We start from the raw sequence: 25,432 nt of genomic DNA, 5'->3' as shown, positions 1-25,432 counted from the left end.
CGACATTGCCAAAAATAAAGGATTTACACAATGCTATAAAAGATCAAGAGATCAAAGGAGTGTAACTGTGTAACATCAAAACCTATATCTCAAAGAAGAGAAGGGACAGAGACAAAAGAGAAACCAATCTCCTTGAGTTCACAGATGGAAGTTTCTCTCCCTCTGGCCAGCTTTATTGGGGGGACAAATCTGCTGGGTGGGGGGGAAACATATCCAGATGTTCACAGATATTCACAATGTGGTTCTAATCAGCTTCAGAACACACTCTCGAGGAGGATCCGTACATTTCTTGGGTGGCCCACAAGGCTGATACTGGTGCTATAGCTACACATTTTGAATACCGGAGTGAGTTCTGAACATTTATCTGAAACATCTTTATTATTCCTCAAGGATCAGAGGCTTTGCTAATTTATTCAGAAGCTTAGGAAACACAGAAGCAAGTGCGGGGCTGGGCTGACATTTTGAATCTCTATTGTAGGTCAGATTCAACATATGTGGATACATTGACTGAAGTGTTTGAGCAACAATTCCCGGGGTGAAAGAAGGAATCTGCTAACAGAGTTGTATTTAACTTTAAAAAAAAAAAACACAACAGCACATTGTTACAAAGGAAGGGAAAAGCATGGATGTGCTGGCGAGGGATTTCATTTTCCTAGGAGATTCCATTCTTTGTTTTAGCACCTTCATCTTAGACCAGATTCTGATACTCTTCCTCTAGTCTAGCAGCACTCTGTTCAACAAGGATATCAGACTTTGGCCCAAACTGAATACAAAACCACTAAGAAATCTCAGACACTGAACCATTAAATGCAAATTTTAAGTAAATATTGGCTGCCATTTTATTAGACCCTACTCCACGTAGCCACTTCATAAATGCAACCACTGTATCTAGCAAGTCATCAGTACTAACCCATCTTTTCCTGCAGCTGGGGCCACCTACTCACAAGTAGTAGCTGTCTGAAAAACATTGGTACATTGCACAGTGTTCCGAGATGCTGATGAATAACTCCACAGCATTCTGGAAGCTCTCTTCCCCCACCCCCCCTCTGTGGCGCCTGCTTGCATTTGCTATCTTTCTCAGATTAGTGTCAATCTGACTGGCATTTTGGAATTCTTCTAATCATATGCAAATGAGAAATAAACCCAGCTGCATACCACAAAAAGCGTGTTTGTTTTAGGTTTGGATAGTTATTTTAAAGAGATGTCTTCCTGTCTTTTTTATTTTGTATTTATTTTGTTGTTGTTTCTTATTTTTACAAAAGTGGTTTTATTCCCGTAATGAAATTTACCTGCCATTTTCACATTGGGTAACATGATTGTTTCCTTTTTGTTATCTCCTACATGGGGGACACGGGACGGGACACAGAAGGAATTGAAGTCACCAAACCCAAGTTTTTTCTCTATCAAGTCCTCAGGTTCTGATTAGATTAGATCACAGAGTTAATAAAAATCCAGTTTGCCAGTGCCAGCAGATATGCAACTTTTCTAAGACCAAACAACAGCACAGTGAGAACAAATTCATTTTGGTTCAAAGTAGAAGTCCTGCTGAATTTAAAAAAAAACAAGAAAATCACTAGAGATGGTGCTATAAGATTGAAACTAGTAGACAAACCGGCTTACATATCTGGAGGGATTCTGTTACCATAATTACTAAATAATATTTGATAAATGTGAGCTACCTATTTACACCACATATTAAACAAAACGGGGGAGGGGGAGGAGAGACTTGAGTAAAGGAGAGTTAAGACTAAGTATCTACCAGTCACTAAAGAGAACCATCCCTTTTGGGGATGTCAAAAAAATGCAAATGCTAGAAAGCCTGGAAATGCCAAACTGAGGTTACACTTCAAAAAAAAAAACAAAAAACAAAAAACCCCCACAAATATAAGTGTATGGAAATGTGTAGTTAAGGTCCCCAAAATAACCATTACTCCACATATGCCAAATTTCCAGCCTGTACAGCCATCTCATTTTGCCTGTAAAATAGATGTGTTTTGCTTAAGGGGTTTTAATAGGATTCTAAGGTAGAATTGATCAGGTTTTTTTCCCCCTGCATTGGTTCAGCTCCAGCAGAGGTAGCAATGGTGGTGCTAGCACAGAGAAAGTGCAGGTGTTTTTACCACCCTTTTATCTTAGGCTCTGGTTCAGCATGGTACTTAAATACATGCCTTGCTTTATTCCCATGCTTAAAGTCAGGCATGTGCTTAATGTTGAAGCAGAGCCCCAGTGCAGTCAGATGACATAATGCTAAAAATGCTTGGCTCCCTCTCTACAGCTTCCATTGTTCCTCCTACTGGTGAAGAAAAATGCTCATGAATTTTACTAGTGTAGATAAAGCCTAAGAAGTTGTGTGCCTGGGGCTGCCAATATATTAAATCCACATTACATCCATCATATACAGGCACAAACCATTTTTGAACTAGTTTGCAGCAAATAAATTCTTTAGAAGTTCAGGTGTTCCACTACTTCTGCTTCATGTGTGTGTGTCTGACTAATGAGGCTCGTAAACTCTCCACACTTATGAAGGTTTTATCTGTGTGTTCTGTACAGAGTTAGCCTTCTGTTCTCTACATTTTTTTTAAACAAACCCAAATGTTGTTTATATTTTGGGGAGCCCAGTGCAGGCAACAAGACAAAACAAAACAGTGAATCCTGTTCCAGTGAAATGGAAGCATCCCAACAGTACTAACCAAAGAAAAAAGATAAAAAGATAATCCTGAATTTGAAAAGCAGAGACAACCAGCTTTGTGGTAAGAAACACCCATCTACTTTAGGAGACACTGAATTTAATATATGTGAACAGCAGAAAGAAACAGAACTGGGCAGAGGTGAAAGAAAGACGGTCCGGTCTATCGCCGACTGTACCAGCAGGCGGCAGCTTCCCCAGGCCGGCGATTTAAAGGTCTCGGGCTCCCAGCAGCAGCTGGAGCCCCGGGCCCTTTAAATTGTGGTCAGAGCCCTGCTGCTGGAGCCCCAGAGTAGTGGCGGTGGCTGGGAGCGGGGATTGGGCGGTGATTTAAAGGGCCTGGGGCTCCTGGCTGCCACTACCGCAGCAGAGCCCCTGGCCCTTTAAATTGCAGTCAGAACCCCACGGTAAGGGCCCAGGGCTCCGTCAGCGGGGCTCTGGAGGCAATTTAAAGGGCCCAGGGCTCCAGCCACTGCTACTGCAGCTACCGCTCCGGCAGTGATTTAAAAGGCCCATGGACTTAAAGGCCCCACCCCCACCCAGAACTCTGGTGTACCGGTAAGTCCTTTAAGTTACTTTCACCCCTGGAACTGGGTATAATGCAGGTAGGTACTTTAACACACACAGTTCCCTAAATACACATCAATTGTGGCCTACAACATACATGGCTATTCTAATCTGGATCTCTCTTGTGCAAAGACTAGCTCAATTAGCCTCATCAACAACCGGTATGGTAGTTCTGTGATATGGCCAAACATTCACTAGAGAGTGGATGATCTCATTTTCCATGTGATCTAAATCCATCTCTCCAGAGGTGAAAGGCTAATGAATTGACCTATTTGTGCCATCTTCCCCCACTTTTCCCTGCTGCACACACAATTTGTGAACCAACAATTGGTTGCCCAGCACCTTTCAGAACTATGCACAGTCACAGTGGCATACAAAGATTACATACCCTAAGTGTGCTGGTGGTGAAAAAAGGTTTTGTTTTGTGTTCATTTGTATTTTCTGACATTATACATGTGCACGCGTGTGTGTGTGTGTGTGTGTGTGTGTGTGTGTGTGTGTGTGTGTGTGTGTGTGTGTATATATATATATATATATAAATAAATACTCACTTTACGAACATAAGGGATTAGGAGGGTGGATTTACAATGTATATATTAAAAGATACTGGATGGTCTCTTCTTTCCATATGAAAATATTTATAAGAGATTATTAAAAAGGAAAAACGAAAGTGGCATATCTGTGTTCCTTATTTATTGCTTCTCAATGACATCCATCTTTAATTTGAGCAGCTTACAAGTCCAAACATTTCTCTCATTTGCAGGTGACAAGCACAAACTCAATCTATCTGAATCTCAAGCTGTATTTTCTTTGCCTTACAGATCATCAGCCACAATAGAGATCCTGGAATCAGAACTTACTGGTGATTGTTGGTGATGGATGACTATGTATGCTCTTTCACAGCTATATCATTTCTGTGGTGCCCTGCTGACAGCACTACAAACTTGTTTATGTCAGTAAACTGAGCAGATACATCGCCAAAGACTCAGGGGAAACAGATATGAGCAGTAACAAGGTGCCATTTTCAGAGTCATTTTTCTGTCCATAACTTCATTTTAACAGATGTCCAGTTGAATATTACCAGTGATCCATCCATTATAGGCTTGAAAAGCCACAATCTATTCTGACTGCAGTTTTCCCCAGCCAAGAAAACACATGGTGTGCAGGAACAGGCCAAATGTTTGCAAACGTGGGTAACTCCCTTGCTGTTCACAAACACTAATGCCCCCAAACCCAGCAAATTCGCCATTATAAAAACAAAGGCAAAAATCCAAATGCAAAACACAGTTATTGTGGTTAGGGACCAACTAAAAAGCCTTGATAACATTACAGTTTGGAACAATAATCCTTGTTTATAGAACTCTGTTTTCCATCCATCTGCAGCTGCCATCCATCTGCAGCCACCGCTCTGTTGATGCAAGATATACTGTTCTCCAGAACAATTTCGCTGTGTGCTTTTTATTCCAACCTGGAGCAGGACATCCAGATCAAAATGGACATGGTCTGATAGGCATGGCTGTAGAGCTGATTACAGAGCAAAATTTAGAACTAAGATATTAAAACTTTCTCCCCAGAAAATTAAAACTCTCAGTATATAGGGCAGCGCCAGTAAAGAGTCCATCCTTTTGGATTTCTTCCCTTCAGTGACTGGACTTCAAAAGACAATGACTTTCATCTGAACAAGTCACTAGGATCTATACATAACAAAACTGTGCCATCTTCATTTACCTGTATGTTAGATCTCCATCCCCACCCTTTGTATTTTAGACTATAAGATCACTGTGACAGATCATCTGCATTTATAAGAACACCCAGCACAGTGAGGTCCTAGTCCTGACAGGAGCCTTTGGGTGCTTCTGGAACATACATTATTAACAACAACTTGCACTAAGCTTGGCCTACACAGGTTATGACATGTGCAACCCCCTACTTAATAAGAATAGCTTTTGTAGTACAGTGGCAGGCTAAAACAGCCCTAAAAGAAAATTCAGCAGCAAGCTGTGGTTAAAATCTCAGACAAAAATGAATGGGACACTATTTCTCCTGTTTTCTGGGTGCTCCTCAAGCCACTTTCATCTGCTCTTCAATTTAAATCAACTCCAAGCTTAAAGCAGAGTTGTAGATAGTAATATTAATCTATTAATCAACAATGTATTACTGACGACATGACCCTCACCTGCTCCTCATGTACCCTCCAAGTAAAGTTTGCAACCACAAAAATTTTGCTGCTGTCAGCACTGCTGGGACAACATAGCTGTGGAAGAGTGCATTATCAACAGAATGGCTAGCTGATGTCCCAAAAACTTTTATCATTGTACTGAGAATGGATGTAACATTAAATTTGATTTTCAACCACTAGGCTCTCTCTACCTAGCTCGTAGGGCTAACAGTTCAAAAAAAGTTATCCTTTTTATTCATAAAGTGAGCGCACATTTGACGCAGAAGCCACTGAAAGATGCCATTTTTGCACAGCCACTTTTCAGACTAACTTCCCTTTGAAAGCAACAGCCGGTGAAATCACTCACAGATCTGACTTGCATTAGCTCATATCTTTTTAACTCACCACGAAGTTCTGCATCTTTGATGTGAGCTAATTAAGCTCAGATGGCTTTCCCCAGACTGCTTTCTGGAGCTCTGGAATGGAGAGAGCCAAATTAGGCCCATCTGTCTAAATGGAAGGGAGTTCTCTCCAGCCAGAACGCATGCTTCGTTACCCAGCACAGAAGCTGCCTTCCAAAATTCCTGAGTGCCAGGAAGGAGATTTTATAACTGCCAAAGCTTATCTGGAATAGTCACTAAGGCAGTTTGGAAGACAGCATGGTATCTCGGGATTAGATTGAACCGCTAAACTGTTCCATTCACTTATTCATGCAGAAGGCTCCGCTGTCTGCACGCTGTGGAATGTTCCATACGGAGCCCCCCGCAACAGAGTTGCATGCAAATCTTAAACATTCAAAACTTCAGCATGAAAGCTTTTTCTTCACAGTTTTTAATTTGTTACACCATGGTAAGCATGCTAAAAATGAAATATTGTTTCCATTTAAAAAAATAAATCAAGAAGGATTAACTAACTTCAGTTGAGCACAGGAGGTTATTTTCTTATGGCCGGATTCTGAAGCTCTTCCATTTGCACAACTCCCACTGAAGTCAATGAGAGTTTTTTATGTGGCAGGGCTGCTGGACTCAAAGAAAGAAAGCAGCCCTATGTGGTCCATCTCATAAACCACAACTGCTGCAGGAATAGAAAGTCACTAATTGCTCCCAGGGTCACTTGGCTGTCTATGCTATGGATCAGGTGGAGGTGGGGCAGGGAGGTGGGGAAGGGAAAGATGGTAGTATTCTGCTTCTCTGTGCTATTAAGACAGTAAATACATGCATCCAAAAGTCTACAAACCAAATTCAGGAGGCTCACAAGCCTCCTCTGCATGTTAGGCGTTTCACAATATTGGACGTATCTGAAGGCGTGAATGGTCTTGCAGCGAAAGTACAGGAGTGAGAGTCAAGTGACCCGAGTCTATTCTTGGCTTTGCCACTGGCTTGTGAATCAACAGCAAGTCATCTGCGCCTCAGTTTACCTGTACAAAATAGGGATGCTCCACTGCATAGTTGTTTTGTCTGAAAGGCCCTTTGAGATCTCTGGGTAGATGGCACTATAGAGGTGTAAAGTATTAATGTGACAGCATATACTCCTATGTCTTTGATATGTATTATAAGACGTCACAGCTGTTATGAACTAACAGTGATTGACTTCACTGCTCATGGTACGTAAGCTCTGTGTCTTTGCGAACTACTTTGGTTTATTGGTTCCTACATTTATTACTCAAACATTATCATCACGACAAAATTAAAAAAGCCAAGGTCCAAGGTTAAGAAACATTACTGAAGTGATCCCAACATTCTGTGAAATTTTAAGACCTGAACATGTTTCTATACAATACAAGGATTCTTACTGATACGCTGAAAACCTATAAAAAAACCTTTATAATGAAAAAGTATTATAAGTAATAATATTTACTGTACATTCCACATAGCCTGATTGCTGAAAAAATACCTAACTAATGTAAACAAAAGAAAAGAGGAAACAATTAGCAATTGCCAAACAACGAAAGAATCTCATTTAAATTTTAGAATGGGCTCTTTTGAGAAAAAGATTTTCTTTACAATAAAAACACAAAAGCACTCTGACAACTGTGGTCCATGCCTACATCCGTTTCAGCTAGTGTGGAACTATATGCTTCTGAGGAGACAGACTAACTTCTCTGGGACTCTAGTGTATCCTAATGCAGGACCAGTATCTGTGTACAGACTGCTTCAGTTTGGGAGACCTGAATAAAAGACAACATTTTACAGTTGTGAGGAGCTATGTTTTAAAATAATATAATATAGGGTTTAGGAACAAACTTATATTTCCTAATAACCATACTGAAAACATCCTTGAGCAAAGAAATAACTAAATTTCTCTCATATTAAAGCAAGCATTTTCTTCCATCTCAGTCAACTTCTGTAAGGAAATCTGTGTAAGCAAAAAGATACCAGTAATAAGCTAATGCAATCTGCAACCTAATGAATAATATCAATAGACCAACCCCACTATTTCCCACAAAAATAATTAAGACCATCAGCTTGGAAGTGTTCGTCTGTGGGCACCCGTGTGCGCTCTCAGCCCTATTTCCCTGAGCTGCAATGCTGAGTATTCCATCAGTAGCGTATGCAAGAAAGGCCTGAGATGGAAAGTTGTAGCTGCTCCACTTACCATATCAAGGTCTTGAGAAACCCTCCGTTTGCGCAGCTCCTCCATCCTCTCACACACATCAGTAAAACAGGTGTTATAGTAATCTGCGTACTGCTGCGCCAGGTCATCAATGTTACCCAATGACCCGTCCTATGGAGAAGACACAATGAAAACAAAAGCTTACTCAAAGTTAAAAAAACATCAGATTTTAAAAGTAACCATGGTGATTACACATGAAATGGAATTATCAGGCCATCTTATTAATATAAAATTTACTGAAATTGTCATTCCTCAGGGCTGTGGCTTGCTTCTTTAGAGTGAGTGTTTTCTATTATATTACTGATGCGGAATGGACAAAAGCTGATGTCATGGCAGCTAAGGGGCATACCTTTGGCATCACATTCATGCCTGAAGCCCCCTTTCATGGATTCCCAACTCCTTTGTTGGAATAACCCATATCCAGCAGGGATTTCCTTATAGTTCCTCTTCTGGGCAATGGGGGTTGCTGCACCTTCTCTGCAGGCCACTAACTAGAAGAGCAGCTGGTGAGCACAGGGTGTGGGTGTTCACATACTGTGAGAAGGGGACCATGCAAGTGTCTAGGTACATACAGACGACAGCAACACCTGGCAGGGAAATAATGACACCCAAGAAACTACTACTCCAGTCCATCCCTTGCTACACCAGGCACTCCAACACATATCCAAGCTCACTTAGGTGTCCTAAGCACCCAGCCACTCATCCCACCACCAGCCTTCAGCCCAACCCAGCTGTCCCAATCGAGAACATTTCCTTCACTGCATATACCATTATTTGCTGGGAGTGGCTCTGTCTCTGACAATAGCGAACAACAACACTTCAATCATCATACTCTTCACTTACAAGCACAATGAGCAAGACTGCAAATTGTCCCAGTACAACCACCATTAACAGGCAAAAAGAAAAGGAGTACGTGTGGCACCTTAGAGAGACTAACCAATTTATTTGAGCATAAGCTTTCGTGAGCTACAGCTCACTTCATCGGATGTCTGATGAAGTGAGCTGTAGCTCACGAAAGCTTATGCTCAAATAAATTGGTTAGTCTCTCTAAGGTGCCACACGTACTCCTTTTCTTTTTGCGAATACAGACTAACATGGCTGCTACTCTGAAACCTGTCATTAACAGGCAAGTTTCTGTCACCCATAAGGACACTACTAGTTGACCATTGTATCAGAATTTAGATGTGAGAAAAGGACAGAGAGCACAGCCAACATGACCCATTCTCCTTAAAACATTTAACTTTTGCTATGAAAATCAATAAAGCTGGAAATACCAATCTAGTGTTAATCCACAAGAGATTTCAGAGGGGAGTCCTGCTGCCTTGCTCTGACACGATTTCATCAATACTGCATCTCTAGGGTGAGATGAAATTAAAATTCTAACTTCTCAGAGATTGGAGTTTTTCACAGCCACAAAGCATCAGATTATAAAAATGATAATTGCCTTTCTTTATGGTGTGAAAACCATATTTGGAAAATATGAAAGACTGGAAAAACAGCAAAGATCCTGTCAGGGGAAAAAAACAGAAGGAAGAACTATGTTTTATGCGATACTAAAATACGGGGTCTAATATTGTGTGGGAGGTGAATTTATTAAGAGTACAGAGCATTTTACTAGTGTCTTAATTGCTGAGCATAAGAATTCAGGTTGAAAATCTAGAGTCAATAATATTAATACATAATGGCACCTAACATTAATATAAGTTGCTTTACAGAAAGTGGATCTAAAATTTCTTTACCAAAGAAAGAGTATTACTCTGAGTGAAGGGCAAAATTCACAATTAAATCAGGTGCCCTAATCGATATTTAAGCAACTAATACCAGCTCAATATTCAGAGACGCTGATTTGGGTGCCTAACTTTAGCCATGCAACTTTGCTCAAAGTCACAAAGAGAAGCCAGTATCAAAGTAGAAACAGAATATAGGTCTCTTGATTCCTAAATGCCCTATCCACTGGCCAATATTGTCATTCCAATGACAATTGTCATTCCAACGGGATGGGTTAGCAAGGTTCCTATAGGTTAGTTATTTGCCCATTGAAGCCAATATAGAATATTAATATATGCCTTTAAAAACAAACAATGTAGAGGTTTGGAACTAGGCTGCATTGTTGAAATGAAATATAGAACCCATTTCAAACTCAATTTGTTTGTATCATGAACGTAAAGGGGAGGAAAACCAAGCAGTTGTTTTGTAGCAACATAGAACTGACATAGAAATAAAATTACACCTATCCTAGCTTACAAACCAATGCATGTAGCATACTGTATTTTTTCTGTTTTTTGTATTATATTAACATGTGTATTATTGTACAGATCCTTAAAAAATGGAACATATGATTTTGTATTTTTTGCTTGTTCTTTGTGCGTGCAGGAGGAGCAGAAGAGAATACTGTTCGTGTTCTGAATTGATTGACTGTAAATCTGTTTTTATTATCTCAATGTAATTTTGCTGTCTCAGTTCTATTAAAGTGTCTCCATTGCACTTTCCATACTTCTTCTAAAATGTTTATTATTTAGGTAAAAATATCTACATAGTTCTTATTAAATATCAGAACTGCGACTTTTATATATTTTTAAAAAAATTTGTTTCTTGAATGTTTGGATAAAAAATTATCAAGAAACAATCTTTTAAAATAATTATATATAAAAGTAGCAATGCAGATGTTTAAACAACAGAGAAAGCAAGATTATAGCAAGGAGGCCTACATTCATGAGCCACATCTTACTATAACCACAGAAATTTGAACAAGACCTATTTAGCTGTCTAGTCCATCTTCTTGCTTAGGAAGAAAAGGCAGGACCCTATATTTTGAGATCACATTTCCAGATGGTCAGTGAAAACAGTCTAGTATCATACCTAGGATTCTAAAACACAGGATCTACTTACACTGGTACTTTTCCACATGCTAAACTCCGAACACAGTTTCCCTGAAAGTTTTGTAATTTTCACGTTACAATAAACTCGTAGTGTACACTTCCTCAAAACGATGTGTGGCACATACAGAAAAATCTCCTACATGCCACTTGTTGAAGGAGTCACATCAGCACTTGAAATAACTGTATAACTCCCATCCACCATACTCCTCAGCCTGCCAAGGCCCAAACATGGGACTTTCTGCGATAAAAGCCAAAAATTATTCATGCAGGAAAGCTTAAATGCGGAGAGATTCATTCCCTTCACATCAGTAACTTTCTATAACCTTAGTTTCATGATTCTTTATTTCTGGTGAATAATTTTCAACAACAGAAGTAAGGGGACACCACATTTGTATGGAATATAAGTAACTTTGTGATTAAAATGAGGTAGGCACGAGAGGATGCCAGCCATACCTAGGGTGACCAGATGTCCCGATTTTATAGGGACAGTCCCGATTTTTGGGTCTTTTTCTTACATAGGCTCCTATTACCCTCCACCCCGTCCCGATTTTTCACATTTGCGGTCTGGTCACACTAGCCATACCCATCCTCTTCTGGAGCAGCAGCCATGCTGACTGGCTAGCAATCAGACTGCACAAGCATGCACTGGAAGGTTTTTCTTCCAGTTGTTTCATGCAATTAGTCACTCTGGAACAAGTTGTATGAGAAAACTCCAGCCTCCACCTGTGCTGCAAGCTCAGTACATCTGCTTGTGTAACCAGATATTCCTTTCAGCATTGTCAGATACCTGATTGAGTCTACTCGTGTGATCCCACGCACACAGACACAAAGAGCCACCCTTTGTAGGTTCAGGCATGCAATTATGGTTGCCAGTTCCACACTGCAGGGGAGTCACTGGAAACCTAACAGTACCACAGGCAAAACTGAGAGTTGCCTGTTTAATTGTCACATGCATGTTGCATTCTTGCCGATAGTTTGCGCTAGTTTCAAATGGGAAAGGGCGATTTGAAAGCGGATTTTTTCTCTGGAAGGATTAACGCATTTATCAGCTCTGAGTGTTACAGGTAAACTCTAGCGTGGAGTTTCTTGCCTGGTACAACCGGTTTCTATTCATTTCCTGGTGCGCTCGGAGTACCTAAGAGTTGAGGGGCAAGTTGAAAACAATTACCGCAGATGAGCAAGGAGGGGAAATTACTTTTGTAAAACTAAAATTTACAATATCATGTTTTTCTCTAAACAGAATTATTTAACAGAGACAAAGTTATAAAGTAGAGAAGTGATTTTTTTTTAAAATAAGTGAATCTGAAATTGCCAAAAGTACTCTAAATCCAAATTTAATACTTGAAATTTTGCTTAGCTATAAAAAGGAATATGGCTTTATCGCAAGCTAAATTACAGTTAGACAAGCAACATGGAACAGGCTCACTCTAGAACTCCACCCATACAACTTCCCAGGAGAAGTTCATGCAGCATTACCTGCACAAGATTTTTATTTGGGAAGCACCATTGTACACTAATGGTTCTGTACAACAGGTGAAGCATGTCAAACAAAGAATTCCAGGAAGTGTTCATTATACACTTCCTGGAACAGAAGGGCAGCAGAAGCTTTTTTAAAGGAAGCAGGACAGGTTTGTCTTATATTAACAGAGATGGTTTCAAGCTTGGAGGTCTGTGGCTATGTCTTCACTGAAGAGACATGTACCCTTGAGTCAACTCCTCCCAAGTTAGCCTACCAAGGGTGAGAGCAGCCACTCTGAGAAATGAGACTCAAGCTGCACAGAGTAACTGGATTACTGTACAGAGAAACTGTATTAGCAATGGATGAGTTAGGCCAAAGCTTTGATTTAGCACATACTCTTGATGTGCCAGCTAATCTGAGTTAAAAGCAACATTGCATTTGAGTTCAAACCCAAGTTCTGTCCACACACACAAACCTGAACAACATAGCAAGTATAATGAGAGTTACCTCTGCAATGAAGAAGACAAGACCTGTGTGAAAGACAGCATGAATTTGGAAGTGGATGGAGGAAACAAAGCAGTCTGTTAGAAGAGAAGCACTGGCAGATTACAGAGCCTGGGACAGGGTGTTGGAACATTATACCATTGGAAGAACTTCCACTGAGTTAATAGACCTGGAGGTTACTGACTTTTCCAGTAGCATAGGACACCATGGCCAGACATGGGGATAGAGCTCTGCTCATGTAATCTCAAATTGAGACAGATTATACCCTCCAAATTCATGCACTTAAATTCCAGAGTTTCCAGGAACTTGGGAAGGAAGATGTTCATCAAATCATTTTTATCCAATACTGGAGTATTTATTTTATGATTTTTGGGTGGGGGCAGCTGGAGAGTCTCTGTTGTATAAGAAGAAACACAGCTGTATAAATCAATACAGGCCAAAGACAGCAAACATTTCACACTCAGCCGCTTCCACTCATGTTACAGGTTACACAAATATTGTCAACATTCTGCAAAGGATTATACGTTTCTTTTATGTTCATTCAAGTTTTCTTCCATGGATGGAAGTTAATACATACTATTTATCTCTACTGCACACCTTGATCTTTTAAGTGCTATTAAAAATCATGATGAAAATGGAGACAGAAAATGCCTTTTTCAAAACCATTGTTACTATAGATTGTATCCATTTTAGGCATCACCAAATCACAGGTAGTACTAACCAGAAGATAACCTGTTTGAGATCCTGTATGTTGCTTGACTACTCACTACATTATATCCACTAACTTTTCCAACTTAACTATTCAATAAAATAATAATTATATACTTTGCATTTGTATTGTGTCTTCCTTCCAAAGCGCTTTATAAATATTAAGATAAAGACTCGCCACTCAGCCTATGAGATAGGTAACATCTAGTCACCATTTTCCAGATGAAAAAGCCAAGGAAATTGTCCAAGACAAGATTTTTTAAAACTCCTACTGTTAACAGCATGCTTATAAATCACGTTTAAAGACTATTTAAAACCAAAATTTATTTTTGTTAAAGCAAGAATGCTGTTTATCCTTTCTATTTTATTCAGCTAGGACAGTGAATCTACTCTGGTTAGTTTTACCTTCGATCACAGTTGTTTTCGTTTTCTGACTTTTACATACTTGCATTAGGCTTTTGTTTTCAGTTTCCAACACTACATTGGAATGCTTAAAATTTAAAAAAAAAGTCATAGAAATAAACAAATCTTGAAAGCATATTAATTTGTGTAGGCCCTCTTTTCCTTGTACACAAACTTATATTTTGGGCCTGATCTACAGCACGACTAACTGCCTAAATCATTTCTGAAAAGCCACTTTCATTTATTTAGCAGGCACCAAATAGCATGGAGATGGATAATATTGAAAAAAAAAAGCACATGTAATTTACATTTACTGTATATTGCAAATGCCCTTCATTTTATTACAATGATGCTCTATACTCAAAATATGTAGGTCCTACATTTAAAATACCACAGGTGATTACAACAAAAAGATAGAGCTTTTAAAACGTCGTTGCTTAAAATATATAAATTCTCCAGTAGCCCACTGAAACGCATTTCCTTAAATCTCTTGGGCTAAATTACCACCACTAGCATTTTAACAAAACAGAACTATGCACCCTAAACACTCCAGCTTTTATGTTCCAAACTTGATAGATAACTGAATCCCTACTGCAAAAAATGATTAGCACCAATTTTGCTATGACTGTCATGCAAACTGCCATGTTCTAACTATATAATCCCATTGCCACATATTCTTCCCAAGGGAAAAAATTCATAAGCAGCATGGCAACAGATTGATATTTCCCCCAAAAATACTTTGCTCAATTCTCAGGTAAAAAGGTTATAAAATATATTTAATAAACAAATTCTACCTGAGACCATCACTGGTTGTTATGCAAAAGAGTAAATAATCCAATAGTTTTAAGGGGCAGAAACTAAAACAAACAATAAAAATATTTCTTGAAAACAGCAGTTGTCCAATATTTTCATTCTATGGTTATCCAGTGTGTACCGATATTTCCATCCTTTGTATGCATAACAGTTTTGGGCAACACACAGCTTCAGTGATTCACTGGGCATTCCATGGTAGTGTATTTGCTGTGATATGCATGTGAATTCCAAAAAGTATCTGCCATGTTTCATGCTGATGGAGTGACTACAAAGGGATACTGTAATGATTTGACACTTATTATAAAATTAAGATTAATCAGTCACTGAACATCAGTTGGTTTAATATGCTGGCAGCTTCCTTTGTACGTGATGTTTAAAGCATAAAGAGCCATGTTTTGTCAGATACCTCAGATGGTGGGGAGAGAGGCAACAGTCACAGAAAGAATATAAATGAATATATGTTACACAACTAGGACCAATAAAGTTATAGCCCAATCCTGAAGAGGGATCTAAGCAGAAGGACCCTTGAATTCAATGGAACCCTAGTAGGGGATAAATTTCACCTGCATAATTACCTTGCAGAATTGGTGTAATTGAGGGGAAAAGTGGTAATTTGAGTCTACATTCTATTATTGTTGTGCTTTTTTTTGATCCAATAGTATCAGGGATTTTTATAGATGTGTGTCTACTTACACACAAACACGGGTTGCCACCTCTCTGGCTTTTACCTGGACAGTCTGTTTTTTGGCTTCTGGGTCCGGCACGTAGGGTTGCCAGGTGTCCCGTTTTTAACTGGAAAGTCTAGTTGAAAAGGGGACCTGGAAGTGTCCAGTACTAACCGGACACCAAAAGCCAGGGGCCCTGGAACATGGGACCAGAGGCCATGGCTCCCCCACTTTTAAACCACTTTTACCAACTGTAAGGAAGAGTGATTGGGGGGGGCGCGGAATATTGGGAGGGAAGAGGTGGTTTGTTAGTGGAGTCTAGGGAGGAAGGGGGGCCACAGTTCGGCACTGGCAGCCTCCCACACTTTTAGGGACCTTCCACCGCTCCTGCCAAAAGCTTGCTTACTGTGGGGCAGAGGGAGGTGCTGGGTCATTAACCTATGCCAGCCCCTGCTCGGTGGGGCCACCTCCTACCTGCAGACAGGCTCCTTGTCAGACTGCAGCAACTCCAGTGCCAGCCTTGGAACAGAGGGAGCCCAGCTGGTTGGGGGAGGGAGGTGGAGACAATCCAGCGAGCGACAGGTGGGGGAGAGGAATGAGCAACGGGGGCGGAGACTTGGATGAAGAGGCGGAGAAGGCAGGACCTAGGGAGTCCAGTTACCACCAATCAGAAAGGTGGCAACCTTAACACACACCTCCCCACTTCAGTTGATCTTCTGCATGTCAGGACGGATGTACTGGTTACCATGTGTATGTGTACCTGTCACTTGCTTGTGTGGGAGGTTCATTCCAGCGTATATTTAAGCACAGATTTCAAACAGCCATGTAGGGGTTCTCCCTAGTCTGATAAAGGTGAGAATGATGCTAGTCTTAATGCTAAGTGAGCACTTTGCAGCGCTTAGCAAGACAGGCGTGTGTCTGCATCAGGCCCACAGTAGAGTAGGATGGAAAAACTACTGAACACTGCTGCTCGTTCTTTTGCTCAAAAAGCTGCCATCTCCATAACCACTCCAGATGGGGCCACAGCCCATGCCTGAGCCAACAGACAAGGAACAGAACAGTAACTGGGAGGAGAGACACGCCAGTCATCCTGTTAAAATACAAGCATGTGGAAATGGTAGAAAGGAAAGGGAGTTCCTCTTCTGAAATGCTTCACATTCAAGCCCAGGCTAAGGGCCTACTTTGGATCTTCACAGCCTAAGACAAAATAGATCCATTTCAGTGCCTGAAACACAGAACTACTGTGTGGAAAGCATGGTAAACATTAGCAGCTTATTTTTGGCACTTAGTTCTCAGCAGGGAAGGCTACCAAAAATGCGTGGCATATTAGCCTGCATTTCCCCAATACCTTTGGTTTTGGATATTGTAAGAAGTGTATACATGAAGAGTAGGATTTGGGCCATAGTAAATAGGGCTGTTCCCAAAAATAGTGGTGGAATAAAAACATCTGCATGATTGAAGCTGAAGGGAAAACATATTTGTTCCTCAGAGTACACTGCAGAAATTATTCAACAGCACTCCTCCTTGTGAAATTATAACCACAGAGCTCCTTCCCGGGTCAGGGACAACTGAATTTATCCACCACATAATAAAACTCAGGGACGTTCAGGCTTTTCTGGGACAACTTTAAACAGCCCATCAATCTCTTTTAAACATTTCCCTTATGAATTCATACACGCTTGTTAAACTTGCTTGCTCAGGTCATTTCCTCCCCTTTCTTTTGTCCTTTTTGCTGCCCTCATTTCAGCTTCTGCAAGCCTCTCCATGCAACTGGCCAAATAGTCTACTGCATTGCAAAAGAGATCAGTAGATGAATACAGACTCTGTGCATTCGGAGAGAGAGAGAGCCAATATGCTCCACTTTCCTGTATTTTTTTTTTAAAACATCAAAATTTATTTAAAATAGACAACTTTTCTCAAAATGGAACCATTAATCTGTGTCTCTCTCTGTACCCATGGCTTTGTATTTGCTTTTGCTATGGTATGTCACATACATGGTCATGATACGTATCTGAAAATATTGGAGAGATGCGTCACAACAACACTGTTGCTCCACTCACCTGCACTCTGCCCAGCAATCCATTTGTACTGGGACTACGACTGACATCCCAAGCCTGAGAGCAGCTTCAAAACAGCTGCCATTAAAAACAAATCCAACAACCTGATAGAGAAGTGTTTCTTTCTTTCCCCAAGACTCAGGATAGGCAATATTCCATCTTACACCAGAGACAGCTTCTCTTATCCCTAACAATCTCACAGTTTCAAAGTCTGTTATTTTCTGAATCTTCACAGTTACTAAGATGGACAACACAGAGAGAAGAAGAGCTCTGTGTAAGCTCAAAAGCTCGTCTCTCTCACCAACGGAAGTTGGTCCAATAAAAGATATTCCCTCACTCATCTTGTCTCTCCAAGACAGAAAGGTGCAGCCAGTGGGGACCTAGCACTTGTCCCTCTAGTCCTGGAATGGCCTGCAACATTGGACTTTAAAGTCATGACATTTTTATATAGTGAAAATCTATTTTGGGTTATGTTTAGAGGATTGTCACGGCTTCCCCTTGGCTCCTGTACAGTTGGAGTTAGGATAACAAAGGACATGACATAAGTCCCATTGACTCAGACGGAGATTTTTCATTAATTTTACTGGAATTGGGCCCTTAGGCACTTGGCTTTACAGACAGAGGTACAAAAAGAATCTCAAAATTTTTCCTAAAATAGTTTCTGTAACATGTGCCCTGTATGGAATATGCGATAGTGTAGTTATAAAACAATTCATTTGAGATGACCTATATATTTCACTAGGGGCTTTGACATTAGAGTAATGCAACCATTCTGAACTCATGCTGTTAAAAACTTTATACTGAACCACATTATCATGTATTCTCTCTCCTCGTAGTTTATGATGCCTCACTATATTACTATATAAATATATTAAAAAGAATACTTCATGGAGAACACTGACAATGGGAAGCAAAGTTCCTTTCCATCATCATCTTTCCCTCTCGGTATTCATTGTAAAGAACTTCTGTCTTTGCCAAGAACATATAAAAGCATCTTTATAGAACCACCCTGAGCATGTTGTCTGTTACTTGCAGGCTAAACATCTTGAAGTGACATTGTTAGGGTCTTTCACTCTGCATGCAGCACAACGTAGTGTAGTAATGGAAACCTGATGTTCATCTAGGTCAAAACTAAGTCAGCTGAAAAGTCCTGTCTAAACTCTTGTTCAGCCCTAGCCTTTGTTATCAGAATTACCAGAATCATTCATTTTTCTAACATCCTTAAAAAGTGGGTACTTATCCCAATTATAACCAGCTCTTTCATGTGCTCATGTATCTTAAAAATCAACATCATATGAGAACACTTAAAAGTCAGTCAAATCTTCCCACAAAGTCAATCTTGCACCAATGTTTTGCATGTTCATCTGGAAGGCCACTACCCCTGGCTCTTTCAAATCCCAACTCAAGACTGTTGTCTGCTGTGATGCCTACAAGAAGTCAGCCCATTAATAACAGCTAGTCAAGAACTGCTAATTATACCTAGGTTTGTTCTTTTTTTTAAAAGAATAAGTTAAGATGGTTTGGAACCCATCAAGCCAATTATTGCACTCCTCTTCACTCTCCCCTCCTTTTGCTGAATGCATTCACCTGAGTCTTGCCTCAAAATTATATTGTGAGCTCTTGGGGCAGCAATTGCATCCATGCGTTTGCACAGCATTTAACATTATGGGGCTCCTGTCTTGAATGGGGCCTTTAGACATGCTTCCAGTAGAAACAAACAACAAAAATACTAATTAAGGATGTACATGCACATAATCTAAAAGTATCCTTGGGACATCATCTCACTAAATCTTGAAGATGAAAAAAGTTGCTTAAGCCATTTTCTATTGGTGGGCCAGGATCATAAAGCATAATAGGTGCTATGGTGTGGTCTTATTCCTTGAGCCAACGTCTAATGAAGGAAACTTGAGTGAATTCCTCAAGTAGAGGAAGGAACCAGTACCAATCTCACTTTGTAGACAACAACATTTACAACGAAGACAAAACGTCAATGGAAGGTTCGCTAAAAACTCACCCTTTGTATCAGGTTTCCCACTGGTTACACAGCACTGCAGAATATGATATTTTTACGTGGCGCTAAAATTCTCCAACATGCACCTTCAGGAGTGAACTAGCAATCACAGCAGAAGAGATTAAAGGAAACGAGTAAAGACAAGAAAAATGTATTCTTAAAGAATTTTTAGAAATTTAAGAATTGAAGAAAAAACTTAAAAGAAATTTAAGAATAAAAAATAATGACCAGGCCACCATAGCCCAAAAAACTGACTGGACTTGGAAGCACCTAGCATATGGGATTTAATGGCATATAAGAGCAAAAGCCCAAATTAAAAACATAGCAAAACTTTTTCCATCTTTATAGTTATGAGTTATTACAAAAGGGTGTAGTCTATCCCCTGGTTTGTCTTTAATACTAAAAATCTGCAAGGGGCATTTCCGTAGCCCAGAATATGCTCATGAAATACAGTAAAACAATGAATTAAGTCAATGAATCAAGCGCCACTGGAATCCTATTTATTACTCATCCTGCTGTAAGAAATCTAGGGGAGAGTTTCTATTTCAACAAAAACTGGCAGAAAATAGCTGCAAAATAAGGATTTAATTACACACACAGTATTTGGGTGGTATCGCCGAGATATACAGGGTTTGTCTTATTTTGAGAACATGGAGTAATTTTTATTTTTTCCACTAATTTTATAGTTCAGTTGTCTAACAAATGCCAGGAACCACAGGGTTGAGTTCCCTCAGCAGAACCTGGCGCTAGTCAGTTCAGCCTTCATGTAGCTTAATGAGCCTAGCTGCGCAACAGCAGCATCGCTTGAGCCACCAGCCAGCCTGATCGGCTCAAAGGAGCCAACAGATCTGCATTTAAGCTCAGCTGCAGGTCACTGGCTGCTCAATGCCTACACCCACTGCTTCAGTAATTGCTCCTGTGCCTGCTTTGCTCCCAGCCTTGCTTTTGTCTTGTTCCACTCTGCTCCTGCCCTGGTCTGGTCCCACTCCAGTTCACGCCAGCCCTGCTCCCTTGCCCAGCTTCTGTCCCCAGCTGTAATAGCTCAGGTTATTGACTCCTGACTCTGACCCTTGGCTTGATTCCTGACTCCAACTTTGGCCTATGGCTCTCAGCTCTGGGCTCTAATCACGAGGCAAGACTCCTGCCTTAACCACTAGACAAGACTTCCCACGTGCCAGTCCTCACAACAAATAATCTGGCCTTCATATGCATGCAGTGTCCTGTATACTGCCAAGTCCATCTACTGGCATTTTAGTGTTCTACTGCTATCCAGGATTTTGCTCTTATCTTGCCATTACTGTATTTTAATGATGAATTACTTTACCAAAATCATGAACAGTAAAGTAATTGGCTAAGTGAGATTTCTATTAGTAAATCAGATAATCTTTATTTATGGCATCTAATGTCTTGTGGAGTCATCCTCAACTCCTGGCAGTAAAACCTTTTTAGCACCCTATACCATCACACATTTTATCAATCAGGCTCATAGTTTGAGTGAGAAAGAGCTTATATGCACAAAAAGCAATGACATATTACGATATGTATATACGTATATCATAAGCATACTTACAAACACACACAAGATTGAAATAGTAACTGAGGGTCTAGTAAACTAATTCGCTACCCACTTTGGGGTTCCTAGTTCTCTCAGATCTGGGGAAAAAATACTTCAAAATCTTCAAAGGTTTATGAGATCCTAAGAATCCAATATATTGTAAACTCTTGGGAGCAGGGACTGTCTTTTTGTTCTGTGTTTGTAAAACACCTAGCACAATGGGGTCCTGGCCTGTGGCTAGGGATCCCAGGCACTATGGTAATACAAGTAAGTAATGAATAACTACTGCTTACTATGGTGTTGGAGGATGCAGCGGCAGGCTCAGCTACTCTTTCACAGCACTAGATCCATGACCCCGATTGTCGACAGATATGAAGGTTCATGTGGTTGGGTAAAAACCCTGTATGTAAATAGCTTTTTAGTCTACATAAAAGTAATACTGGAGTGTCTGTCATCACCCTAAAATCTTGTTCACAGAGCACGTCTACTAGCACGCTGCATACAAAAACGTGATTTGCTTTCCCAAAAATCTGGTGGCTAGTTATGGCAATTTGCTGTCCTCGTTATAGTGCCCAGTGGTACAGTGTAGTGTGCACTCAGGAGACATTTCTGTTGATGTATGCACATAAATACACACAGGGAAATATAGGCAGTGGTGGACTGAGGAAAACAAGCAGGCATATATTTTAATGGTTTACTCTGACGCTTTGCCATAACTTTAACCATTGCTGCTAGAGTTCAGTAGTCTGGGTCTATGGGAGACACATCCAAAGCATTATGCACCTTGAATTCCTGCCTTCACTCCTATGGTTCCCTGATCGTTATTATTTCCTTTGCTTGTAAAATATTGAGTAACTGAATATGGCAGAAATCCATTTGTCCCCCATCTAATCTTAGCAGCAGGAGAAATGATTTCCTGTAACCTAAAGCAAGCCAGACTCCTTTTTAGTGCAATAACTGAGAGGACAGACATGAACTGTGTATCAGAGGCCTGGTGGGTACAGTCCACCGGTTTACGCATAGGGTTCCTGAGGAAATCCCCCCCGCTACAAAAATGGGGTGTCATTGTCCAAAGGATATAACAATAGTATTCTATTTTGTCTTTCAGCTCAGCAGGCTGGACCTCAGCCTGAAAATTTCTGGCAGCAATGAAGCAAAAAGACAATGTTTAAAGTGTGGCAGGCAGAACAAAACGTACTATTTTAAGAAAACTGAAACAATTACAGTACAAGGGTGAATATAGTGGAACCAAATGCCTACAGTTCTCTATAGCACCTTTACCTATAGAGGTGCTCTACAAACTTCAAGCAAGACCGACCTATGGTTTTGCACTAGTGCCATCACTACAGTATCTGGGCATCTTCCACTCAATGAGATTGGAAAACCAAGGTCTTGAGAGGACGTTATGGTGTCCTCTGTCTTCTCCTTTCCCTAGGGAAGGGGTCTTTGCTTGGAATAAGTTTTTCAGGGAGCAAAGAGGGAGGTGAGAGGTAATATATTCCAGTTGTGATAGAAAGACTCTCTCTCTCCCAATACCCCTATGAGGTAAGTATTATGACAATGTTTATGTGGAAGCGGACTGTTGCCCCCTTACTAACATTCAGTGGGGGTGTTTTAGTTGCTAGCTCCCAGTACTAAAAAGGGGGAAGGGTCAATGGGGAATCAGGACCCTGAGACTGACAGCCCCCAGGAACAATGGGGAGAGGCCAATGCTCCAGGTCAGCCTGAATGACAGGGCGGGCAGGCTAATCAGGGAGTCAGGAGGCCAGGGAGGTCCCATCTTCCCTGTGAGCTGGAATTGCCTGGGTCAGACAGAGTGGGGCCGAGCTAAGAAGAAAGCAGGGGCCCAAGCTGAGCTGGGGAGCAGAGGGACCAGAGCTGCAGCCCCAAAGCCAGAGGCACAGCCCAGAGAGAGCAGACTTGCCCTGGGAGCAGAGCTGCAGCAACCAGAGCCAGAGGGGCCAGAAAAGCAGCCCAGGAAGCAGGTCAGTGCTGGGAGCAGAGTCACAGAAGCAGCCTGCAGAGCAGACCTGTCCTGGGAGCAGAGCTGCAGCAATCAGAGCCAGAGGGGCCAGAGAAGCAGCCCAGGGAGCTGGAGGCAGAGCAGCAGCAGCCATGCTGGGGCAGAGTGGAGCTGGAGCTGGGGCTGCAGCAGTCTGGAGCTGGGTGCGGTGAGCTGCTGGGGAGAGCGAGGGGGACCCTGGGCAGCGGACCCAGCACAGGGAGACGCCTCAGCCAAGAGGCTCTGCAGGCCAGGCTTGGATCATAACCCCGACAGGGCGGAGGCGACACTGGGAAGAAGGGTCCTACCACTTAGAGCCTGAGAGCGTGTGGCCACCACCAGAGCGAGTGTCCAACCCACAGCATCCCTGCAGCACAGCCAGGGCCGGAGAAGGCGGCCTGGGACTTACAAGGAACAGACTGTGAACTGCCCTGGCATTCCAGAGACACTGTTTGTGATGTTCCCTGCCACAGAGCAGGGTGATGTGTTTCCTTTAACCTTTCCCATTTTCCCGTATTCTTTTTAAAATTAATTGTTGATTAAATAACTTGCATTTGCTTTAAATTGTATGTAATGGTCAGTGGGTCAGAGAAGTGCCCAGTGCAGGCAGAGTACCCCGGAGTGGGGACACCATAGCCCGTGTCCTAGGTGACCACAGCAGGGTTGGCAGTCGAGCCCCCCATGAATCCTGGGCCCAGCCTTGTTGGGGTTACGAGGACTCTGCCAGACAGGAGAGTGGAAGGAGAGTCCTCAAGGGCAGGGAGGCCACTGGGTAAAGGAAGTGGGAGCGAGGACTCAGATCCTTTCGCTAGCCCACTTCACCGGGGTAGTGCAGAAGCCAGGAAAGTTCCCCACAAGAGCAGGACTATGCCCCCGCTTACATATGCGTGAAGAAACGACAGCAATTAGGGGTTACATTAAGTGACTTATCTCAGAAACCACACTGAATGAGTGACAGAGAAAGGAACAAAACCTAGGCATTCTGAATCCCAAACACTTCAAACCTTTCTTGTCTTAACACAGAGTTAGGAATGCAGATGTATGGAAATGATTAGATCCTCAATGGAAGCTTTTGGGTGCTGAGCACTTTTGAAGATCTGAACACTGCATTTGGGTGCCTAAATGGGAGGTGCTGGATGCTGACCTCTTCAGAAAATCTGACCCAAAGCATTCTTGTTTGGTAGTGGCATGGAATAACTTTTAGTACTGTTATTTGTATATTGCTTATGCCAGTCTGCCCTCCACTCCATTTATTGAAGAATAAAATATTAAAAACCAGAAAAAGATTGGCTATATACTGAAGTACTTTATCACTTCTTCAATATTAGACTTATTTCAGCACAGCAGCAGTGGTAGCAATTATGATGACCCATCTTTTGTAGCTAGACAAATTAGCTAAATAAAAAACTAGGCACAAACTTCACGGTACTGGACTAGGGTTTTTTATTGTCTTCACTAAGCACCGTAAAGCCTGTGTTTGAAGAGCTTTTATTTAGGAGCAGTAATGTACTGTTATCAGGGGTTTCAGTTCATTTAACTAAGCTGACTACAATTATACCCCAGTGTGTCTTAAAACTGCAAGAATCCATTTAAATATTATTTAGATGCATATCTTTTAAGTACCAGAGACTCTGCAGGGTTTCATGTTTATATCAATTAGGAATATCAACTCGGTAAAGAAGACTATTTTGTGGATCAGTTTATAATCCTTTCGACTCTGGGATCTGGTACTTGTATTCACTTGTTCCCCTTTATCTGTGTATAGCAAAGATGTGGTTTTAGGTTCCTACATGTCCATATCTCATCATCATTGCCAAAGAAAAGTCTTCTCTGCTCCCCAACAGAAGTGAATCCTACATAGTCTGTTCTTGAGTAACTGCAGGCTTGCCATATCTCTCAGAGACTACATACAGGTGATTCTCTGAGGAGTGAGCATGCACAAGATTCCTATTGGTGCTTCTCCAGTAATGAACAACAGCCCTGTTTCACAGAACCTAAGCACATGTTTACATCCCCTAGACTTTCCCCAGCTGTATCACACTGACGGCCATAAACTGCCTATCCTAAGCATGTGCCAGGTCATAACCTAAGAGCATTCTTATTCTTACAGCTCACATCCACATTAGTCAACAGTTTTCAATCTATACTCAGTATGTGTCTTTAAATGCACATAAAATAAGACACCAGCAATGGGACATGCAGGTGTTATTTCCTCTCCTAGTATCTCTGCTTGGTATTCCATGCCTGCAATGCTGCTTTTTCTGCCCTTAACTTCGCTCCCAAATTCAGTAGTCTCTGAGTCACCCTTTACTCCCAACTATTTTCCTCCCACATATTCCTTGTCTGTACATGT

General features: G+C 41.2%; 1 protein-coding gene across 6 annotated transcripts in view; it reads right to left on the bottom strand.

The window, feature by feature from the left end:
* Positions 1 to 25,432, bottom strand: part of SASH1 (SAM and SH3 domain containing 1) — an 835,969-nt gene that overhangs the window by 131,417 nt on the left and 679,120 nt on the right. For all 6 annotated transcript variants that reach the window (XM_074948572.1, XM_074948573.1, XM_074948576.1 and 3 more), the window contains one exon: positions 8,007 to 8,135. In XM_074948572.1, the coding sequence (XP_074804673.1) occupies positions 8,007 to 8,135 (129 nt within the window). The remainder of the gene's footprint in view (positions 1 to 8,006; positions 8,136 to 25,432) is intronic.

The sequence above is a fragment of the Natator depressus genome, chromosome 3 (assembly GCF_965152275.1).
Source record: "Natator depressus isolate rNatDep1 chromosome 3, rNatDep2.hap1, whole genome shotgun sequence".
In the NCBI taxonomy this organism is placed as follows: Eukaryota; Metazoa; Chordata; order Testudines; family Cheloniidae; genus Natator; species Natator depressus.
This window is presented reverse-complemented; position numbering and strand designations above follow the sequence as displayed.